General features: G+C 45.9%; 3 protein-coding genes across 3 annotated transcripts in view; 1 reads left to right on the plus strand and 2 right to left on the minus strand.

The window, feature by feature from the left end:
• The window catches only part of CORO1A (coronin 1A), a 77,976-nt gene extending 69,200 nt beyond the window's left edge, over window positions 1–8,776 (minus strand). The window contains exon 1 of the mRNA XM_053363551.1: window positions 8,673–8,776. The gene's annotated coding sequence lies outside the window, so the exon portion shown is untranslated. The remainder of the gene's footprint in view (window positions 1–8,672) is intronic.
• On the plus strand, window positions 4,907–14,835 carry TBX6 (T-box transcription factor 6). The gene is made up of 8 exons (XM_053363563.1): window positions 4,907–5,560; window positions 6,556–6,784; window positions 7,645–7,912; window positions 8,699–8,842; window positions 11,136–11,206; window positions 11,608–11,675; window positions 12,346–12,538; window positions 14,425–14,835. The coding sequence occupies exons 1-8, from the start codon at window positions 5,437–5,439 to the stop codon at window positions 14,672–14,674; spliced, it is 1,347 nt and encodes a 448-aa protein (XP_053219538.1). The 5' UTR covers window positions 4,907–5,436; the 3' UTR covers window positions 14,675–14,835.
• A 606-nt stretch (window positions 14,836–15,441) lies between these two features.
• Window positions 15,442–21,879, minus strand: PPP4C (protein phosphatase 4 catalytic subunit). The gene is made up of 9 exons (XM_053363589.1): window positions 21,754–21,879; window positions 20,072–20,177; window positions 19,911–19,962; window positions 19,057–19,107; window positions 18,858–18,959; window positions 18,547–18,720; window positions 18,193–18,319; window positions 17,172–17,361; window positions 15,442–17,009 (listed from the first exon to the last, which is right to left on the minus strand). Exons 2-9 carry the CDS (start codon window positions 20,167–20,169, stop codon window positions 16,880–16,882), a joined length of 924 nt encoding a protein of 307 aa, XP_053219564.1. The 5' UTR covers window positions 20,170–20,177; window positions 21,754–21,879; the 3' UTR covers window positions 15,442–16,879.
• Window positions 21,880–23,640: the final 1,761 nt, after the last annotated feature.

The raw sequence follows: 23,640 nt of genomic DNA on the forward strand, positions 1-23,640 counted from the left end.
AACTCTACCCTTGCTTAATATCTTCTTCTTTGGCGATCACTCGTAGCCGAGTAAGGTTGTCTTCCATAAACACGGATTTTAACAACGAGTCCGTAAGTGACTGTAGAGGCCAGTTCTGGACCCACGTCCTTCCACAGTGGGGACATTGGTTCCCAGGTGGGAGTTGATCACGGTGTGGATTTGCCAAGCGTGTCCTCCTCTTAGCATGTTTCTCCCTTGTGTTCTGAGTTTGAATGTCTTCAAAGTCCATGACACCTTTGGTAAAGGCTGTTCTCCACCTGGAGCGCTCACAGGCCAGTGTTTCCCAGTTGTCAGTGTTTATACTACTTTTTTGAGATTTGCCTTTAAAGCTCTTTTGTTGACCACCAGCATTACGCTTTCCATTTTTAAGTTCGGAATAGAGTAGTTGCTTTGGAAGATGATAGTCAGGCATCCACACAAGATGACCAGTCCAACAAAGTTGATGTTGAAGAATCATTGCTTCAACACTGGTGATCTTTGCTTCATCCAGTACACTGATATTAGTTCGCCTGTCTTCCCAAGTGACGTGTCTTAACCTTCACTTAATATAACGAGAAGTGACACGGCCAATCTCCTTCCTCCATCCCTTTAACCCCCACCCTCCAAGAATGCCAAGGGCAGTGGGCAGGATTCAGGGAGAGGGAAGGTTGCTTAGGCAGGAAGAGGATGCAAATTCTCTATTTTCATTGGGCATTTCCTTAAAGCAGCAGAAGAGGGCGCTCAAATCCCACACACAGTATTGGCATCATTACAGTACTGCCCTGTTGCTGCCCATCAGAAAAAGTTGGGGCATGGTGCTTTTACCCCAATATCTCTTGGCACAACTCGAAAGCTCACACAGTGGCATACCAAGCAAGTTATCCTTAAAGCAGGGTTGTTAAGAAAGTAATTTTAAAAACACCAACACCACTTTGGGCCCCTCTGTGTTATTTATACGTTCATGTGGTTTCAAGTACACACGTTTCAGTAAAAACAAAGGCACACAATGGCTATGCCCTAGAACAGCTGGTCATGGAACTGACCAAAGAAGCAGCAACCCTGGCCTTCATCTTACGTGGGCCATGAAGTGTAGGTTCTAGTGCAAGATTATAGAATCACAGAGTTGGAAGCGACCCTGAGGATCATCTAATCCAGCCTTTCTCGACCTCTGGGTCCCCAGATGTTGTTGAACTACAACTCCCATCACCCCTAGCTAGCAAGGCCGGAGCTCAGGGATGATGGGCGTTGTAGTCCAACAACAGCTGGGGACCCACAGGTTGAGAACCGCGGAATCCAACCCCCTGCAAATGCAGGAAAATGCAGCTGTGCCTTATGGGGATTGAACCTGCAACCTTGGCATTACCAGCACCATGCTCTAACCAACTGAGCTATCCAGCTATTTATTTATGAAGTAACTGGAAACGGCAAGGATAATGCAATCAAACGTGACTTATATTTAAGTGAACTGCCAGGGAAGTCCAACAGAGTTACGTTTCACATCAAAAGAGGAAACTTCCCCAGAAATTAAGGGAATGGTAGGAAGGAAGTTAAAGGGTTTAAATCTCTCCAGAACGCTTGACGTTTGTTCAAAACCACAAGAGAAGTTCGGCTACAATGTGTACCACACAGGTCAGGAAAAGTACCACAAGGGCCAAGAGGACGCCAGCACAGTTCAAGAGAAGAGTCAAGGAAGCCATTGCAGTAAGAGGTCTTCCTTCAGAAAATGGAAGACCTCTTGTTCTCATTCTTGTCCAAATGAGAACAAAAGGGAACACAAAACTCTGGCCAAAAAAAGAAAAGAAGCAAGCAGACAATAAGGGATGCAAAAAAAAAGAAACCGAGGAGCACATTACTAAAAACAACGGCTAAAAATGGTATTGAAACACATCAGAAGCAGGCAACTTGGCAAGGAGGCATTTGGACCTTCAGACAACAAGGCAGTCAAAGGTGTGCTAAATGAGGGAAATGAGTTTGCAGAGAAGCTGAATGAGCATGTTGCATCTGTCTCTACAGCAGAAGGTGTAGGGCACATCCCTGTGCAGAGGTGGCACGGAAGGCCTTCGGAACAAGGATAGCCTAACCTCTGTGGCCTACGCTCTAGTAATCTCTAAACTGGATTACTGCAATGCGTTATACATGGGGCTGCCTGTGAAGACAGCTTGGAAACTTCAGCAGGTGCAAAATTTGACAGCCAGGTTGCTCACCAGAACAAGACAGTTTGTGATATATATATATATATATCCATTTTTAACAATATTATAATGTCATATCTCCATTCATACGTTTTTAGCTCCACCAAGCCACTTGACTTCCCTCCGTTCTGTCATCTGGTTTTTATAAAGCATATCTTAAATTCACACATTTATACCGTCTCAATTCTACATTTATCCTAACTTATCCTAAACTTAATGAACAAAATAGAAAATTTCTTCCAATAAACACTGCATGATTTATCTCAGCCCTGCTAATGTCTTTACATGTTTACAATAACTGTCTATATATTGAATAAATTTACTCCACTCTCTCTGGAAAGCTTGGTCGCTCTGGTGTCGGATTTTCCCCATCAGCCTTGCTAAAGAACAAGACAGTTTGACCACATTAACGCTGATCCTGACCTGACTGCACTGGCTGCCAATTAGTTCCCAGGCCCAATACAAAGTGCTCGTGCTAACCTATAAAGCCTTGCACAGCTCAGGACCCCAATACCTTTAGGGCAGCCTCTCCCCATACAAACCCCAATACCTTTAGGGCGGCCTCTCCCCATACAAATCAACCCAGAACCTGCACTTGTCACCTGAGCCCCTTCTTTACACCCTCCCTTCCCAAGAAGTTTGGGGGGTGGCAACATGAGAAAGGGCCTTTTCGGTGGTGGCTGCCCATTTGTGGAATGCTCTCTCCCAATAGGCTGATCTGGCGCCATCATTACATGTCTTTAGGCACCAGGCAAAAGCATTCCTCTTTACCCAGGCCTTCGACCATTAAATAACCTATGGCCTGTTAAATGTGGGGGAGACTTTGTTATGATTATTTTATTATTATGCTGTGTATTATAATTTTATTACTATGTTGTGTAAATTATGTTATTAAAGTTGTATACAGCCCCGGGATCTTTAAATAAAGGGTGGTGTATAAATCAAACAAAAAAAATATATGGGTGCAGAATTCATCACCTTATATTTTAAGAATTCTAGTGTCCTGCCCTTAGAACCACAGAGACATAAACACAGACATAATTTCCAGTGAAGTCTACAGCAAAGCCAAATAACTTCCAGCAATCAGGAAAAGGACTTCTGTGCCACACTACTTCTGTGACTTAGCTAGCTCCTTGCCCTTTTATCATGGCTAGGAAAAGGAGAATAAATTCTGCAAAATAAGTAACTGCGTGCAGATTTGTTAAACTGGCATAAATTGGTCAGGTTGCAGAATTCAGCCTTTATGGGAGCATAATTGGAGATGTAGTGTGGCACAGCGGGGACTAGCATGTCACATTAAAAGGTAAAGGTAAAGGTAGACCCCTGACCATTAGGTCCAGTCGTGACCGACTCTGGGGTTGCGGCACTCATCTCGCTTTATTGGCCGAGGGAGCCGGTGTACAGCTTCCGGTTCAAGTGGCCAGCATGACTAAGCCACTTCTGGTGAACCAGAGGAGCACACAGAAACGCCGTTTATCTTCCCACCAGAACAGGAGCTCACCCCGTCGCGGGGATTCAAACTGCCGACCTTCTGATCGGCAAGTCCTAGGCTCTGTGGTTTAACCCACAGCACCACCTGCGTCCCTAGAATGTCACATTAGGGCTGGGTAGATGCAGGTTCAAACCCCAACTCAGTCATGAAGCTCACTGCGTGGCCTTTGGCCAGTCATTACCTCTCGGTCTGACCACCTCACAGGGCTCTTCTGAAAAAAACGTGGGGAAACAACCCTATTCACTGCCCTAAGTTCCTTAGTGGAAGGACAGAACAAAAACACATAAAAGTGAACAAATACAGAATTTTGACCTTTGATTTGTTAAAGAACATTCTTGTTGATTACAGACACTCCTCTTTTGTTGAATAGGGCTATGCATACATCTTACCATCAACAGCATAATCAGTGGTGTGCAAACTTTTTTCAAAGAGGGCCAGATTTGATGAAGTGAAGGGCCGTGGGGGCCGACCAAAGTTGTTGACCTTTTTATGATTTTACCCCAAAGTTGTGAGGTTTTTTTAGGATTGAAGTTGTTGGGGTTTTTTTAGGATTTTACCCCAGGAGATAAAGTGCCACAGGGGCTGAATTAAATCGACTGGTGGGCAGGATTAGGCCCCCGAAACGGACTTTGGACACGCCTGGCATAATACATCCCGAGGCATCACAATACTTAATTACTCCTCTGTCTGTTCCACTTGTGCCATTATAGTGTGCAATCACATAGTAGTTTCCACGACCAATTAAATTAACAGTTTAGAAAATATTGTACCACAATGAGCTTCCAGAGAACCAAGGTATCCTGGCTCTCCAACTGTGGATATAAACTCAAGGACCTACTCTGCACTCCCAAGGATCTGACAGTCCCTTTGCAGCTGTCCTGTCCAGCTGTGAAAACATCTGGATGACAAATGACCATGGCACCTCCTCCCTCACCCACTTGTAAACCAAGGATCCCATAGGTCAGGATCAATCAGGAAACTTTGGAGCAAGGGTGTTAATTAGGCAATTAGGAGAAATCAAGTGGTGGGCTCAGAAAGGGACTCAGCTGACTGTTCTTAATGAAGTCTGAGGTGGGACTGGGCATGGGGGGGGGCTTAAATTGGGACAGAAGAGATGAAGTGGGGATTGGACAGGAATGGGGAGGCGGGAGTGGATTCTGCACACATCTTGCATGACAGCACACAGGCCAGAGATGAAATAGCAGGGAAGGAGGAAGTGGGATAAAATAGAGCAATGTTGACAGAAATAGCTAGGAGGTGTGTAAGGATGGGACGCCCTGCGACAGAGAATATATATGTCCCTGCTACTTCTCTCCCTTGTTCCCCTGCCTTAAGCCCCAAACCCCTCCCCTCTTGAGGTGTGAATGTGCCATTTGGGGTCTCACTTCAAAGGGTCTTAGCAGAATCATAAATACAGCCCCAGCCAGGGGCTCCTCAGGGAAAGAGAGGATCTGCAGGGTGGATGCATCCCAGACTTGCCTCCAGAGACAGAACCGGGGAAAGCTGGCTCCCAGCCCCTCAACCCTGCTCTAGCCGAACAGCCTCCCTTCCTGCCAGGCTCCTACTCTGCACCCCACTCCCCCAGAGGTCCCCTTACGACTTGCACCATCCCTCTAACCCTCTAGACCCTCCTTCCTACCCAGAGAAAGCAGGAGCCCTGGCTTCCAGTCTCACCTGTTCTAACCCACTAGCTCCTCACTCCTTTCCCAGAGAACCCAGAAGTCCTGGCTCCAAGGCTTCCTGCAGCATCCCATGTATCACCCCACAGAGATGTTCTCACAGTATGGGGGCTCCTATCCTCTGCGACCTCCCCCACCTCCCGGGGCTGGGTATCCCCAGGGTCAGGCACCTCAATATGAAGCCTTCAGATATCCAGGTGAGAAATTGGGATATGGTGGTGGGGAAGGTGGTGGGAGAGGGGGAGGGGGAGGGAAATTAAAAGCCAAAGTAAGATTACAAGGGTGAGTAAAGGAGCAATCACATACCAAAAATGTTGACTGAGCTGAAGTGCATCCTCATTTCAGCCACTGGCTGATGCTGGGCCAGTCACCATGTCTCATTCTAATATAACCTACCTTACATGGTTGTTGAGGAAGAAGACCGCATGTGCTTCCCTAGGCTCCTTGGAAGAAGGGTGGGATAAAAGAACGGAAACATATGAGAGCCACAGTTTGTGGGATTCTTTAGAATGGGAGTGGGGTGGAATTGCAATGTCTTAAGAGATTAGAGCAGATGGAACTATAATAAGGAGGACTTCCAGGTTCTTTGGGAGGGAGAGTGGTTTAGAGACAGGGGAGGGGGAAGTCTGCAACCCAGGACTTGGCAGGAGAGAAGTGGGATAGAACAGAATGGGGACTGGGTGGGAACCAAGACTGCTGAATTCTCAGAGATGGTTGAATGGGGCAAAGGGATTTGGAGGCCAGAGTTGCTTTATGCTCTGGGAGAAATGTAGGACTTAGAATCTGAGGGGGGGGGGGGCAAGAGGAAGGCTGAGAGCAGGCACCCAAAGGAGGGGCATGAGTAGGACTCAGCGGTACCCAGAAAAGAAGAAAGCAGTTGTGGGTTTAACAGGCCAGTGGGAGGGCAGGCTGGGACAGAAGAAATGCAAAATTCACATAAATTCCATTGCTTGCTTCCTGCTCCCATCAGCTGGACTTTTAGCACCCAAGACCAACTGGTCGGGGGAGATGTGAGGGGGGAGCAAACAGGCGGAAACCAGCAGGAGGGTGACAAATTCCTGGGATGAAGCCCCTCAGTCTTGCCTGCAAGCCCCTGTCTTTCCCGCCCCTCCCACCAGCTCAACCAATATCCCTCAGCTCCATCAGGCCTCTTTTCTGACTTGTTCCCTTCTCTTCTCTTCCCTGCCATCAGAACTTGATGCTGCCCCTAAGCTGGATAGCTTCTTCCCTGGGTTGGAACCCCCAGGGCGCCTCCTGCCCTCTGCTCCTGGCCTCCCTTATGGGACAGGCCAGCCTCTCCCATCCGGCCCCCCACCAACTACACGCCTACCCCCGGGAGTACGGATGAGCCTGGAGAATGGAGAACTTTGGAAGCGTTTCAGTGGGATTGGTACAGAGATGATCATCACCAAGGCAGGCAGGTGAGATGCCAGGCAGGAGGTAAAAGAGAAAAAAGTGGACCTTGAGCTCCAGAACCCTGTCCAGTGCTAGAGATTCCCAGCCACATGCAAAACCAATGCTTCTGAACCAATGCAGATTGCATCTTTCCCAGTACTGAGTAATCAGAGTCAGTGCATATCCCCTTTCTCCTTTGAAATTACTGCTCAAGAAACTCAGAATCAAGGAAGAGGAGAGGCTGATAAACATAGCTCTCTATTTCCTTCATCCCTCCTGTAAGTTTCATACTAGATCCTGGAGCGAAGTGCCATCAAAATGAAATGATAGACAGTACATTCAAAGCACACAAAAGACGAAATAACTTATTCACATTACTCGGAATTAATCCACGGGATTCAATGCCACATGATGTGATGATGATCACTAGCTGAGATGACTTTGGAAAGATTAGACACTTAGACTTAGACACACACACACAGAATACAACTATCTGCAACTAATGGAACCTTCATGTCAGAGGCATATATATGCACACTTGAACAATTTTAGGGAGTTTCCACTGTGTTGTGTGGAGCTTAGTACTGAGATGGGATGTATATCATCAGGAACTGTTAATTTTCTTCACTTTTCCCTGTACATAGAAGTCCAGTATTACAGGATCACTCACCCTGCTCTTTTATTTTTCTGAATTTGTCAGCATCAAAAATGAAAAAAAAATAATAATTTGTGCCAACTACTGCTGAGGGTGGTGGCGGCAGCAGGAATAAGTGGTGGTCCTATTCTTCCCCCCCCCGCCCTTTGTTATGTCTCACTGATTAAACCTCCCCCCCCCCAACCTGCTCAATTAAAATATTCTAACCCACATTTTTAATCAACTTTGCAGGCGGATGTTTCCACAGCTGAAAGTTTCAGTAACAGGACTGGATCCTGAAGCCAAGTACCTGCTGCTAGTGGATGTGGTCCCAGTGGGCAGCTCCCGGTACAAATGGCATGGCAAGCGGTGGGACGCCAGTGGCAAGGCTGAACTGCCCCCGCCAGACAGGGTCTACATCCACCCCGACTCGCCTGCATCAGGCGCCCACTGGATGCGCCAACCTGTATCCTTCCACCGGCTCAAGCTCACCAACAACACACTGGATCCCCATGGACATGTATGGCCAGGGGGAAAGGGCACTTTGGGCATGAGGCTATATGGAACCATAGGATATTTAGTGGAAAGGAAGATAGCTGTAGGGAATGCTCTGAGCGCCTCAAGGGAAAAATGGGTTAAAAGAATGGCACTAACAGATACTGGGCGGTTCAGATTGATAACAATAACGGATTATGGCTATGGGTTATATAGCAAAGAGGCATACCCAGGGTTTTGTACAATTTGTGCTTAAAATAAAATCTCCTCCAGCATTCTGAAATTCTACATTGTCTGCAAATTATATAAACTGAACACACGTAGATATATTGCTTTCTCTCTCATGTATGCTGTAGTTGAGATTCCAGAATGGCAGGGGGTAGGACTAGATGACCCTCAGGGTCCCTTCTAACTCTACAATTCTATGATTCTGTGCATAATTTGCTCCCATCATTCATGAGAAAGGGCAAGTAACTACGCAGCTCCCTGAAGCTCCATATTTAGATCATTAGAAGTCTACTCAATCCATGTGATTTCATTAGGGACTCAAACCTCATTATGTAGCCATGAGGACTAGAATCTTGCTCTCCTTCTTAATGAACAATAAAACAGAGATTCTCAAGCGAGTGAATCCTGCAAGTTAATATAAAAAGCCTGTGCTTCAGGCAGATTCACAGAATTTACACTGGCCCTGACTACAACGGGAGCTAAAATATCTGTTTGCATTAAAAATGAAATATGGTAGGAAAAACTGTTTGGACAAGTAAACAAATAATATGACTCACCTCTGGCTCTTGCACCCCCTTCTCAGCTGATTGTTCACTCCATGCACCGTTACCAGCCGAGGATACATGTGGTTGGAGCTGGAGGACGCCGTGGGGCAGGCAGTGGCTGCGCTTCCTTCACCTTTCCCGAGACCCAGTTTCTGACTGTCACAGCCTACCAGAACCCACAGGTGAGAAACAAGGCCGCTGTTATAAATTTAATATTTGCATCTAAAAGGCCCTTCCCCATCGGTGGCAGGAAGCAGGGATGTGTCACCTTGGACAAATGATTTATCCATTTCCCGCCCTCACTGCCCACCCCCATTGCTTATCCCTGAAGGAAAGACACTTTTTTTCATCAGCAAATGATAATCAAATCAAAAACTGGCCATTAAAATAAGGCGGCAGTCCTGAGAATTCTCAGGCAAACATCAACTCCGTCAAATTCTAAAGGACTTCAGAGGAAATGTGTTTAGAATAGAAGCACAAATGTGAGACAGAGCTTCATTTTAGAGAAATAGCACAGGAGACCCTCCCCAGAAAGTTAATTTAGCTTTTTGTGAGACTAACACCCCACTCCATATTATTTTTTGTGCCTGTTCTTTTCACCAAGCTCCAGAAACGGCAGCCTTCCAATGCTCATTTCCTTAGAGACACTCTGGAATTGGCACAAATATTAATCCATCAACATATTCCTGAACCACCACCGCTATTTTGTGGAAGTGTGGCAAGAAGATGCCTCTGTTTTCACAAGGGTTTTACACACACACACACACACACACACACACACACACAGCATTTCCCCCTCACTTCTAAGTAGCAACCGAACCCCATGTCCAGAGGGGCAGGCGCAAGGGATCCTAAGTGACTTCGCTTTCAATTTAATCCCATGCGACTCACTATCAATACAGCAGGAAAAATCACAGCAAACTAAAAACCATTCCAACACTGCACATTTTGGAACTCCACTGACCTTCCCTGAGCATTTCTACGTCACTAAAATGGACTGTTTTCCTTTTCTCTGGCCATATGCCTTCGCCCCCTCATGTGACACTTTTCCTTTTAAATAGTGCTGCAAAAATATATTCCCCCCCCCACACTTTTTTTTGCATCTCTGTGACATGGGGCAAACCTTACATTTCACTTACCTCCATGAAATCTGGGATTGTTGACGCCCTCCGCCTTCCTATGAAGCTCTCTTCCCCCACTTGTCCACCTCCATAAAACTCAGGCCTGAGGCCTCCCTTCTTCACTCGCTCACCCACATCTATTGATGCCATTACAGCTAGAACACAATGGCTTCTCCTCAGGATTCTTCCACCTCTAAATCACCTCAGCTCCTTTCTCCTCCTGGCCATATCCCTTCACTCCACAACCTTTCACCTCATGCTGAATGGTGCCCTTCCACCTCCGCATGGGCCTGTGCAGCCCTCATCATTTTGTAACTCCCCTATGTGTCCTTATTTATTACTCCATTCCTGTGTTTCTTTCCACTTTTGAATAGCTCTTCATACCTCTCAACCAAAATATCCTTTCCTCTACTCAGTCAGAGCCTTTACTTTTCATTGGGAGTCTTTCCATGTTTTGCGATATTCCTTTGTAAGTTTCTGCCCTAAAATATACCCCCCCACACACACACAAATTCAGCTTCTCTGTTATTTAACCATTTCCTTGGACCTTAATATCCCTTAACAAAACTATTATTCAGTGCAATTCCTCTACTCTCACACAGGGTCTACAATAGCTATTGCACTATATATCCCTCCTCCGGTCTTAAAATAGTGCTTCTGTCTCATTCCTCCTATTATGTGCCGGCCTGGGCTGATGGGAGTTGTAGGCCAATACTTCTGAAGAGCACTAGATTGGTTAAAAGCTATTTTGCACGCATACCCACTTCGAACAGTTCAGACAGACAGATATAGATATAGATGATATAGATATAGATATATATATATAGAGAGAGAGAGCGCTTAAAAAAATGTTTAGGGGTATTCTCATTTTACTACTTATATTGAAATACTGCCCCTCAATGAGGCCAAACTTAGATTCACAAAATGTTTATGAGTATGCATACCCCTGCGTACCCCCAGAAAAAAACACTGTATATATATATATATACAGCCCCAAACCTGGAAAAAACAGTAACACGACAATCAGCTCACATCTAGGTAAGAACTAGTACCAGCAAGAGTAGGAAGAGAGGTGTTTAGGAGAGCTGGCTTTGTTGACTGTCTCCTTCTCTATTACAGAAGCCCACGCAAAAGCAAAAGTTTTGCTCTAGGTTCTGGAACTTGAATATGCTGTCAGCATATGGCAGTATTCTATTATTTTTGAAAACATAATACAAAAGTGGAAAGATTGATCATATATCTGTGCTCGCACGCTAAAACAAATCTCAGAAAACATAAAAATATATGTGCGTATACATCTAATCATACCCTTTCAATTGCCTACCTAACATTTTCCTGTTTCCTCCCCTCCCAGATCACTCAGATGAAGATAGAGAGCAACCCTTTCGCAAAGGGCTTCCGGGAGAATGGCATGAACAGCAAAAGGTGAACTGACCCGATCAGGAAAGATGTCAATGCCGTAGAGAGGAGCTATTTCAGCCCTCATATTAGCTGGCAGCAGTGATTCCCTTCCCAAAATGTTTGCCACTGACGGGGGTGGGGGGTGGGCTTGTCCTCACTGGAGAAATACTGTAGTTCACTGGGCTGGAGAATCACAGGGTGCCAAGATGAATGGGCTCATAACAACTGCTACTACTAAATTTATACCTGCTGAGACCATCCATTAAAAAAGCAACCATACCAAAATGAATTATTGAGAAAATAAGAAATATTAGAAGGGGGCGGGGGATTTTGTCCTTGCTCAGGGCACCATATTATTATAGTCTGCCCCTGGCTTCTACCATTGCTTTTCCACATCTTATTATGGTCCCCCTTACAAAATTTAGGGAACGCGAGGCCCGAATCAAGAGGAAAATGAAGGCAAATGAATGTGAAGCCAACATGGGGGAAAATGGTAAGAGAAACAAACATACCTTATTCTGTCGCTTAGCTTCATAAGACATTGTCTGGTCTCTGACTCCTTCCACCGCTTTAAAAGCAAAACACAACATTTCTCTCCAGACCTCATTAAACAAAGTGAGGATCATTTAAGTGGATACTCTGTGGGCCTCCTCACCATCCTTAACTCTTGGTAGCTACTCACTGCCCTATGTATATCCATTTCTTACAATGCCACATACAATGGCCACCTTTTGCTTCCTTTCACTGCTTGACTTTTGCGACCCCCGCCACAACATCCCATCACTTCCCTCACCCCAAGTCCTATAACTCATTAAATTATACCTTCTGCTTCATATTTTTGCCTCCTCTGAATTGACTTTCCCCACAATTACAATCATACCCTGCTCTGCCCTGATAGCACAAACTTGCTAGAGGGCCCTTACCTGAAAAGGTCACAACCCCAGGTACTAGAATGAATTCCCTCTTTATTTCAGACATTCCAGAGAACCTGTTATTTTGGATTATTTTTTTTAAGTTCTATATGTCCCTAGAGGTTCACTCCCTCCTATGCCACATTTACGTGCTTTCTAAATCCATAAGAGTCCTGTTTTATTATTCCCTTTCCCCATTATATAACCTTCTGCCTGCTTTTCCTCCCCTACCTGCACTTCACCTCCACCTAGAGAGCAAGAAAGGCCCCTGCGACTCCACCTTGATAGAGGAGACACCTCTGGAGCAACAGCCACCACCTGCGCTTCCACACCCTTCTTGCTCCTTCTACCCCCCTGCAGGGATCAATCCCAGCGGAGCAGAGGCGTATGTGCAGCACCCAGCCGCCTTCCATGGCTTGCGGGGGGCACCCTCACCCTACGGCAGGTGAGCCAGCCATGTCACATTCCCCGAGTTCTAGAGCTGTGTTGCCAAACTTCTGCCTTTGTAAAATAAGCATGGAGCATCCCTGGGTGATCTGAATCAGCCCTGGTGTTCAGGTTTCCTTTGGTGGCTGAATAAACCTTGTCCTAGGGTATAAACAGGTATAAATGTTTTTAGAGGGGTAGGGCTGATTTGAAAGCACGTTCACAGCATTTAAGATACCCAGGCAATAATGTGAAGTGCTCTGATTTCTTGCCACGCCCAATACGTTGAAGAATCTTTGCCAGAGGGAACAAACAAACAAAAAACAACACTTTGCAATGGGCACTTTTTCTTTTTTATGCCATGAATGGACTTCTGGAATGGATTAAGTTTGAGAACCAAGGTACCACTGTAAGGGGAATTATCTACAGCTACATCGTGGCATTGAAAACAAATCAGCAGAGCACGAGACTCTTATTTTCAGGGTTGTGGGTTTGAGCCCCATGTTGGACAAAAGATTCCTGAATTGCGGAGGGTTGGACCAAATGGCCCTCATGGTCCCTTCCAACTCAACACTTCTATAATTCTATGTGCCCATTGTCCAAATTTTACTTTGAGAATTGCTGCAGCTGCAGCTGGCAAAGACTGCGCTGTACAGTGGTACCTCAGGTTAAGAACTTAATTCATTCCGGAGGTCCGTTCTTAACCTGAAACTGTTCTTAACCTGAGGTACCACTTTAGCTAATGGGGCCTGATGCTGCTGCCGCTACACCACTGCCGTGTGATTTCTGTTCTCATCCTGAAGCAAAGTTCTTAACCCAAGGTACTATTTCTGGGTTAGCGGAGTCTGTAACCTGAAGCGTCTGTAACCTGAGGTACCACTGTACTCTAAACATTAGCCAACATGGTGCCCTCTATATGCTATGGTCTACAACTTCCCTCCTCACTGACCATTTGCCATGCTGACTGGGGCTGATGGGAGATGGGAGTTCAGCAACATCTGCAGGGCACTACCATGGCCACCTTGGCTCCAGGGCATTACAAGTGCCAAGAGGCTTCTGGGGGTAAAATGTCTTTAGCATATTTGTAAGTTCACTTTGCTTTTTAGTCTGAAAATAGGTGTTGCCCTCTCTAGTTAGCAGTTGGCTACCAGCTGTGATGTTCCCCACTCCCCCCCTTTTTTTGGGTGTGTTGAACAAATACATGTACTTGTGCCAGTTGAAAACTTTTAAAAGTAAGTAGAAGTCTGCCTGACATACCAGAGTAGCTGCTAACCAACATTTAACTTACTGGAAGATACAGTTGTAAAGCAAGTTATAAAGCAAGGGTTATGCCCATGATGAAAAAAGCCACTGGAGCAATCTCTTAAAAACCTACCCAAATAGATAACCTGCAGCCTTTAGTGAGGAAACACCACTTTACTTCTTATGCTAGTGCTTGATCCGTAACAGAGAGCAGCCACAAATTGTCACCAGCTGCATGCAATGGCAGAGTCTCTGATTATTCACAAGATTTGAATGCTAAGCATCCTTCATCACTCCATCTTACTCTTGAACCCAACCCAGTGCAGAACTCTCTAACTGATAAAGGTGTTTGGCCCTTACCAAGGCCATTCTGTGGTAGAACCAGAATTAACCATGTACTGATTACTGTGGCCAACGTCCCGCACAATATGACATTTAACAGGAAGAATATGCAAGGCGAGAATGCAGAAAAGACATTCAGGGCTGTAGCATTATCTATGGGGAAGCCAGAACCAGTAGCATACAGAAAAACTATAGCTGTTTGTGGGGAGGCGTAGTTGGGCAGATACACGCAGTTGGAAGTTTGGTCATGTCAAGCCACTCAAATGGGGGCCACCTGCACTTTTATCCGTGTTTGACTTACCCCTCATCTTTCCCCCACAGCCCAAGTCAAGAAATGGCAGCTCCTCCATCATCCCCAACTACCAAGTCACCTCCCGAGCAATCAGATTTCAGACCTATGCTCCCAGCAAGTTGGAATGGGCTGGATATTATTCCTTTCCTTGGGGGAACAGAACCCCCGGATACCTCCTCCTTTCCCCCTTTCAAATTCAGCTTCACACCCTACCCGCCTCCACCTCGCGTCTATGGGCCCCCCTCTGGCTATCCTGGCTCTCAGCCACCTATGCTCTAACTCTTGCTCCTCCCACAAACCCTGGAATTCCTGTCTTCTAGGTATTGTTTCCCCTGCTAGATCTCATGGCTTTCCCTGTTTCTTTATTACTGTCCATGTTGGGAAGGGTCAACTTGTCTGTATCCTGCCTGTCTTATAATTAAACAATTTTAAGGTCATAACATAGTGTACGTCTGTCTTCTTCCATGACATATTTAAGCAAGCTAGAATTCTTAAATTCCAGCCTAGATTTCTGCTCTGCCAGACAGCTTGACTGGTTTAAAGTTATACGTCAGAAGGCTTCAGCAGATCCTTTTAAGACATTTCACCAAAACAGGTTAAATAAATCGGGGCAGTTCTCAGTTGCAGAGCAGAGTTTTGGGGCAGGAAGTATTGATGGGTGTGTGTAGCACCAACCTGCCTCAAGAAGCAGCACCATCAAGTGAGAAACTCGTTTGTAAAAAATGTAGGAAGTAGTAGCATCATATATTAGATAACAAGCTCCGCGGTAGACAGATTCTCCCTGTGGCATGTTTGAAGGCCGTGAAGATTGCTTGACCCTATATTCTGTCAGCTTCAACTCAATAAAGGAAGTGGAAACACTCCCCAACAGTGATCGTATGGAGCTCATCTCATCCTCCACTCTTTGCAGGAGCCAAGCAGGTTTGGGAGGTAAAGAATGACAAAGAGGACACCTACACAGATATTTCTGCCCAGGATCTGGCAGCATTCAACATGCACCCTGCTCACAAACCACGTGGCCACAGAAATACGCAATGTACAAAATGTCAATTTTTTTTTTAGTTTTATTAGAATTTTTTTATCTAAAAGTTGTAAATAGGAAAAAACCCAAAATGAAAACAAAATAAAATTAGAGCAAGAGACAGATCATCGGAGGGGAAAGCACTCCTAGACGTAAGAAAAGTGGCAGGAAGTTCCACCGTCCCCTTCTAACTCTAAGTAGATATCTGGATTGAATGTGAGTATCCCTTCACAGGAATAAAGGGGAGGGGGTGGGAGATTTTGACCCTGTGGTGGGTGGGATTTGGATACACCAACCCCACAGGGGGTAGGATATGGAGGGATGGAGAGAGACAGAGAACACGCCCCATTGGTCAAATTAACTAGCGTGATATGGTCCCAGTCTCCCCGCTCAAGGAGAAGGAGCGGCAGGGTAAACAGGATATAGATTTGCCAATAATACATTTAATAAATCCACCACAAAAAAGTTTAAATGGATTTCATAAAGCATTTGCATCCTCCAGTGACCAGAAAGTCTACTTTATTTTAATTTTATTTATTTATTTTGCAAATTCTGGCAAAAAGGTGGGGACAGTTTAACCTTCCAGTGGCCAATAAATGTTTGAGGAAAGTGGGAATGAGATATGGCGGCACACAGAGGAACCACTTCCCAGTCTATGTTCATCTATTCCATGTAGCTCAAGCAGACTATACACCAAAGTGCAAAGAAACCAGCGTTCTAGGTCTTCCAGCAACCAGACACAGCAAGGTTTGAAGCACTTCCTATTCTCTGCTTAAATGCTATGGAATGGCACCAAAACCAGAGTTCAAAGATCAGCTGACCAAAAAGTAAAAAAAAAAAATTGTTTTAAAAAAGAGTTAAACCAGGAAGCACCTAAGTGACGTAGAAGCAGAGAACTAGTCCAGAGACCTCATCCTCCTAACAGTTGCAGATATTCTTTGGTCACTGGTTTCCTCTTTATTTCCAAGTCCAGTTCTCTCCATCTGATACATCCTCTATAAATAATTTCCAGTCGCACTGCAGATGAGCTAGAGAACTAGGCTGGGAGGCTGTCATCTGCGCCCCTAGGAAACCATAGAACTCTGAAGATCTACAGCTTCTCTCCATTTCTGGGCTGACCTTTCCCCCCCGTTTTGCCTGGAGTGATCTGAGATCGACAGAGTTCTAGGTTTTTCAATGACCAGAGGTCCCAAAAATGTGTTTCGGGCGGAGAATAAAAACTAGGGCAGCCCTGAAGAGACTGTAAAGCGACTGGCTGGAATTCAGTAGAGTGGAAAAAGATGGCCAATTCCGTCTAAGGGGTCCAGAACTGAGGGTTTATTGGGCAAGGGGAATGGAGTGGGGCGGGGGGGGGGGAGAAGAGACCTGAACCCTGCCAAACTTCAAAGAGGCTGCCCACCCCAGCCAGGACAAGAAAAACAGAAGCCGCACGAGGGGAGGGTGGGGGGAGATGGAAGAAGCATTCACAGGAAGTAGTCCGCAACAGGCTTCTTAGACGGGATGCCTCGAGTTTCTTGGGGGGCAGCTTCAAAGATAATAAATTCCTTCTGAAGGTGTTCATCCAGTTCCAGGATGGCTGCCACATTCCCACAGCTGTGTGCAGAGCAGAGGAGAAGGGTCACAATGGGATGCCTCCAGTTTCATCAATGCCACCCTTCCACCCAGACTGACCCTGCAATCCCTCCTATATGCCACACAGTGCTAGGCTTGCCATATCTGCCCCCTATTCCACACCCATCCCTTTTGTCTCCTCACCGGTAGCAGTAGTTGGGAGCTGACCACACAGTAAGAACTGTTTCGTTGAAGTGCCACTTGTACCCCTCCATGACCAGCTGATGCGCTCGACAGATCATGTCGATGTCATTCGCCGCGTTGAATTGCGCCACCACGTCACTGCCAAATAAGTAGCCGGCACCTCGTGGGCTCACCCCCCAGCCTGTGGTATCTGCAAAGGACAGGAAAGCTGGGCTTACGACACAAAGGAAACCAAGTACCAGGCATTATCAACTAGGGGAAAGGGCAGCTGCTCTTGATGAACTTATAGAACAAAGCTGATCAGCAATTGGCCAAGAGGCAGGATTTCATATAAAGCCCTCACCCCACACCGCTTGGGCTGCTCCATGTCCATTTTTACCCTTTTAAAAAGAACCAGAGTGAGATGAAATGATGGGGGCACAAAATACTTGATCTTCTTTAGATCAAAGACTCAAAGGTTCTTGTTTTAGAGATTTTTGGAATACTGCACTAAGCAGTAGAAGAAATAGAAGCTTTAAAACAAAAACAAATAAACAAATATTCCTTTAGCTCACTGTGCAGTTTATCGGGCATTAAACCCACAGAGACTATAGCGTCCTCTGCCTTCCAATAAGTGAGACCCTATTCATTCACTTACAACATAAAGAGCTAAAAACACAGGACAGATTCATTAAATAAGTTCCACTGAGTGCTCAGAACTCCATCATATCAATTGTGATCTCTCTTTAGCAGCTTGCACGGAAGTACAAGGTCAGATCAAAGTTGCTGGGGACCTCTTGGTAACTGACTCCGCCTCCTTTGGTTTCAGTGCAATTTTAAGCCAGAATTAAAGGCTCAACGCTCTTCTACTTGGGCTACACGGCTCTTCCTGGTACGCTCTGCTCCTAATACTGTTTAACCTATTAAACTTTTCCTGGAACAAATACTATTACCATCTTAACCATATCCAACGCGCAAAGATTCCTTTCTCCTTCATGCATGGCGCACACACAAAACCACCCCACTCCACACACAAATATACCTTCAGGGTCAGACCAGAGAAGATCACACATGGGACCATCATGAGGAACCTCCTGTTTGCGATCTATCGTTCGAATCTGGTCCAGTGTCTGGATGGATGGGGACAGACCACCATGGACACAGAAAATCTGCAACAGAAAAGGAATGCGTGCATTTGGAAAGCTGCATGTAGAAGTTCTAGCCTAGGGCCAAACAGCACCTCCCCACCCACCACATTGAAACTCATGCTGTTGCCTTCCCACTTTAGTCTAACTGTTGCACTCTATTCTCACACCAGAAAACCTAAGTGTTCTTTTAGGCACACACTCTTTCTCAAATACTCCTACCATCATAAACACACACACAGCATGCTTACCTTGCCATCAATGATAGCAGAGAGGCTGAGGTAGTCAAAGATCTCAGTGCAGTAGCGCCAAACGGTGACAGAGCCGTATTTCCTCAGGCACTCATCGTAAAAGCCATATACCTGGGTGATCTGTCTGCTCTCATGGTTGCCACGGATCAGGGTGATCCTGTCAGGGTACCGGACCTGTAAGAGAAAACAACCAAACCGGCATAGACCACAGACATGGAAATGTTATATAACCCAGAATTCCCAGCATCTCTATTCAGGTAGAACAAGGAAAGCATCCTTGGGATTCATCAGGGGCAAGGGTCATTCCTAACCTTGAGCGCCAGCAGTAGCAAGAATGTTTCAACACTGTAGAAGCCACGGTCGACAAAGTCACCCATGAAGAGATAGTTGGTCTCAGGCACATCTCCACCCACCTGCAGGAGAGAAACAAAGGGCAGGTAAATATATTGTCCCAGGAGAGCTTGAAAGCTGAAGTTGGGCACAGGAATTGGATGCCTGAGCAGTACTCACCCTGAAGAGCTCTTTAAGGTCATAGAACTGGCCATGGATATCCCCGCAAACCTGGAAAGAATATGGAACTCTTTAATGTTCTCAAGGTGGCTATTACTGCTATCATACCTAGTCCAGTGTATCTGAAAGACCAAGGCCCTTCTCTCTGCCCACTAGTAAGAGCTAGATTGGCACGGGCATGGCATTTTTGGTGATAGCAAAACATTCCTGAAACTACACCCCCAGGGAAATATGTGTTCCCTCTGTCATTCCTCTTATTCAAAAGAACTTTGGGACTTTCAGAAGAGTCCAGGTGCTGTGTTTTGATATTCTTTTTCTTCTGTTACTGTTCATTCATTAAGGCAAGAGAGGAGAACCTTGTTCACACTCCACTGTTGGCCTGTGTCCAGTTTCTGCCTGCTAGTAGGGAATGAGGCCAAAGGCAGAAATGGATGGAGAAACAGCTGTGACTTGTACCTCTTATACAAGACTACATTCCAGTCAGGCAAAACTCAAGAGGTTTGTACACCTACGCAGACACACACCAAATCTCCATCCAGGAAAGAGACATGATTACAGTTCAAGCACACGTTCCAAGTTAGGCAAAAGCACATGAGGATATTACACAGTAACATGGCATATGGAATAGTTCTGAAGGCCAGATAGTGTCCTGGAAAGTCACCTTTGGCCTCCCTCAACCTGCTTCAAAGGATGTATTATTTTTTTAAATCAGCAGCATGCTTCAGTTTCTTATTTGTAAAATGCCTTGTGACAGCAATTTTTTTTAAAAGGATAAAATAAAAAGTTCAGGTGTTATTGCTGCCAGCATTTGAGTCCCCAACACAGATGAACATTCGCTTAAAAACAAGACTCACTGTTACTGGGGAATCTACTCTCTGGACGTTGCTTTCTTCCACCAAGATCTCTCTGCAGAGAAAGAAAAGGAAATGTGTCTCACACAGACACTCTACACCATAATTGGCTGCATTTTACAGTCTTAGAACAGGTATTCTTATAGATGTCAGGCAACACTCACCTGGCCTTGGCACAGAGGGCTTTGACCTCGCTCTCCTTGATGAGCTCACAGCGCCGCAACTGCTCAATCTGACGATCAAGGTCACTGATTTCGGCCATCTTGCCCCCTTGTAGGAATAAATTTGCAGTCAACTTTTTTTAAAAAAATTAACATTTAATACCAAGGCATACAGCTTTGATGACAATGCGGAAAAGGAATCGAGCACATACACCCAGAAAATATTTCCATCAAAAAGGATGAGAGTAAAAGTCAAATAATAGGCCCTCAGCTCTATGTTGTTTTCTACTATTGTAGGAAGAATCACAAGGGATATCAGTAAGGGAGAGACTTATAATCTATATCAGCTTTTCCCAAGCTGGTGCTCTCCAAATTTTGCTGGACTATTAATTTCTACTGGTCAAGCAGGCTGGGGCTGATAGGAGACCAAAACATCTGGAGGACACCAGGTTAGGGAAGGCTGATCTATATAGTAAACCCCTTATACTACCCTGAAGCACCTGTAAAGAAACTTCACAAACTGTAACAAAACAAAAACAAATAAGAAAGTGAATTAAACCCAAGCTGGATTATATTTATATATGTGTATTACTAAAAAGTGCTGGAAAAGACTATACTTTCAGACCCTCTGATAATATGAGGTTGTTGGTATCAGAGGCACTCTCTTTCAAGCTTCTCCAAAGATTTATGCAAACTGTCTCATACACTGAAAAGGCAATACATAGATTTGGAAGGCAGTAAAATAAAATGCATTGTTATAAAAACAATGATCATTGTTCTACACACTTCTGTTATCTGAGGGGAGAGGGTGGTGAAATCTTTATGTTGTGTCCCAGGACTTCTTTTCAACACCAACAGAGTGAGTGTTTCCTATCTCCTAGGAAAAAGTTCCCACCTTCTCCATCTTTCTTATCCAACAGTAATGAGAAGGTGCCTCCACCCAACCATCTCATTCAAAAGGCCAGGTCTCCACCTCACTATCTGATCTCTTTGCCCAATGATACCCAGAACTTTTTAAGATAAGGAGTGATGAGTCACATCAAAGGAGAGAGCAGAGCATGACCAACTACCTCCTGTTACCATGACAATGCCACCCTATAGGTCTCTAAGATCTTCCTATCATGGCACCTATCTTTGCTTCTCTGCCCCCCTCACGCTTCTACATGAGCCCATATCCCCTGAACTCGCCATTAAAAGGGCAAAGGGAAATTTGCATATAAGGAAATAAAGCAAGTTAATAAAACCTACCCAGCCAGCTGCTACTTGCTGTATTCCCTCGCACCCTCAGAAGGGCCACCTTCCACCCCACGCCCATCCCTTTCCAAAAAGCCCTCCTTTCGGGGAAAAAACATAAAACACCTCACTCCACGAGGTTGGACACCCCCAAGACAGAGCGACGCCTGCCCCCTCCATGAGCTTGAGGGGAGAGAAGCCCCTCTTTCTCCCGCCTCCTCCTCATGGGCCCCACCTGCCCCGCTCCCCCAGGAAGCTCTGGCCGTCTCGCTTGTGAAAAGCGCCCAGAGCCTCCCTCCAGGTGACAACTCTCCCCTCTTCCCCCTCCCGACCCCACAGGCTGCTGTCTCTATGGCAACCAACTTTCCCCGGCGCCCCCGCCCGCGGCCAGGAGCCAAAGGAAAGGACGTCTCCCCCTCCCTCCGCGGACGCCCCACCTCCCGGGCGCCTACCTGGGGTCCCGGTAGCGGCGGCGGCGACGGTGGCGGCTGCTCCGCGGCTCCCTCCGGCTCCCGGGCCCGGCCCCTCCCCCTCTCTCTTTCCGGCTCTCCCACCAACTACTGGGCGCTGGACGTCACTTCCGCTTCCTTCTAGGACCAAGAACGGGCGCTGGTGAGGCGGGGCTTCTCTCCGCTATCCCTTTGAAGGGGCGGGACCTTGACTCATCGGATGTGACGGAAAAGGGCGGGGCGGGGCGGAAAAAGTATGCCGGCCATGCTGGGGTTTAAAAGGCGCCGCTGACACTCCGGCGGAAGTGACGGAAATCGTATGGTGGGGGGGGGAACCTTCTTATTTTATTTTATTTTATTTTATTTATTGAATATATACCGTCCTATACCCGAATGTCTCAGGGCGTTCACATAAAAAATCACAATATATAAAACCAAAATAAGAACAATAACCCAATAACACCCCCAATTATTATTTAACTGACGCGCATCCCTTTTAAATATGAACATGGTATTAGTTAGACAGCACTTTACAAGGTGTTTGCACGTAGCTAGGGGGTCGAGAACGAAAGCGTGGCTGGAGGCCACCTTATGGGACTTCAGGTTCTGCTGAACTACAGCCCCCGTCATTCGTCGCCGTCGGCCTTGCCGGCTGGGGCTGATGGGAGTTGGAGTTCAAAAGGTCTGTCTCTGTCTCTTGGGAGGCAGAAGGATGTCGGTCTGGAAGTGGCCTAGTATCACGGGCGGAAGCTGCTGGAGGAAGGGAGCCTCCTGAAATGGAGGCGAGGATGCGCCTCTTGACTTTCTGAGGGCTCAGTTGAGGGGCGTGATGAGCCATGCGGGGGCGGGTGGGAAAGGGATTTTAAAGTGCCCCCACTCCCAAAGCGGAATGATTTGCAACCCTACCGCCCACCAACGCTGTTATGTTGTAGGAAAGAGCTCCGTCTGAAGCCCCTGGGGTGTGAGTGGCTGCCAGTTAGCAGAGTCTAGACAGGGCAGGCAGCGCTGCGTTCCGTGGATCCAGAGGGTTTCAGCCAAAGGGGCGGAACTATGGCCTTAAGGGGGCTGCTTAGTCATCGAGCTTAGATATATGTACAACCTTCTAAATGTGCATAATTATTTTTCTGCTGTATATTTTCTGTGTCCCTCGTGTACTGTCCTCATCCAGCCAAACACTGGACCAGCATATATATTCGGAGAAAATCAAATCCACTTGTGCAGAAGTTGATTGTTATTCTGGCTGAATCCAGAGATTTGTCAGCACCTTCCATCCCTTAGCACTTGTGCTTTGAAACAATTGAGCATTTTCCTAGCTGAATGGGAAATAGGAAACCACCACCCTTTCCAAGTACATAGTCCATGACTCCAAAATAGCCCACACTTGGGAAATGATGGCTTCCCTCATTATGCTAAGTTTGAACTGTGAAATACTACAAGACCACACGAAAGCCTGATTTGTGCATTTACTGAGGATAGCCCAAGCTGATGACTGTCCCTTTGTTCTATATCCAACATTTTTCAAAACCTAGAGTTACAGGGTTGGGGGTCGTTAGCACACCCAATTGAGTTTATGGTCAAGCCACTAAAAAAGATAGACATCTTATCAATCCTGTCTCACTTAAAGACTATCCTATCCATTTTCCCTTCCATTTCATTGCAAATTGGGCTGTGTTCTATGTAGTACAATGGTTAACTAAAAGCATTGCAGTACTGTATACCCTTATTTTCAAGTTCCTTTTGCATGTGATATTCCTATTCTATAGGCCTCTAGCCAATCTGCAATGGAATTACCAGGTTAATATGCTAGGTTTTTCTCAAACCAAAAGATCTTCTGTAATCCACACTTCCCAAATATTACAGGAATTATTAGCAGTAATCTAAATAGCATTC

The sequence above is a fragment of the Podarcis raffonei genome, chromosome 13 (assembly GCF_027172205.1).
Source record: "Podarcis raffonei isolate rPodRaf1 chromosome 13, rPodRaf1.pri, whole genome shotgun sequence".
In the NCBI taxonomy this organism is placed as follows: Eukaryota; Metazoa; Chordata; class Lepidosauria; order Squamata; family Lacertidae; genus Podarcis; species Podarcis raffonei.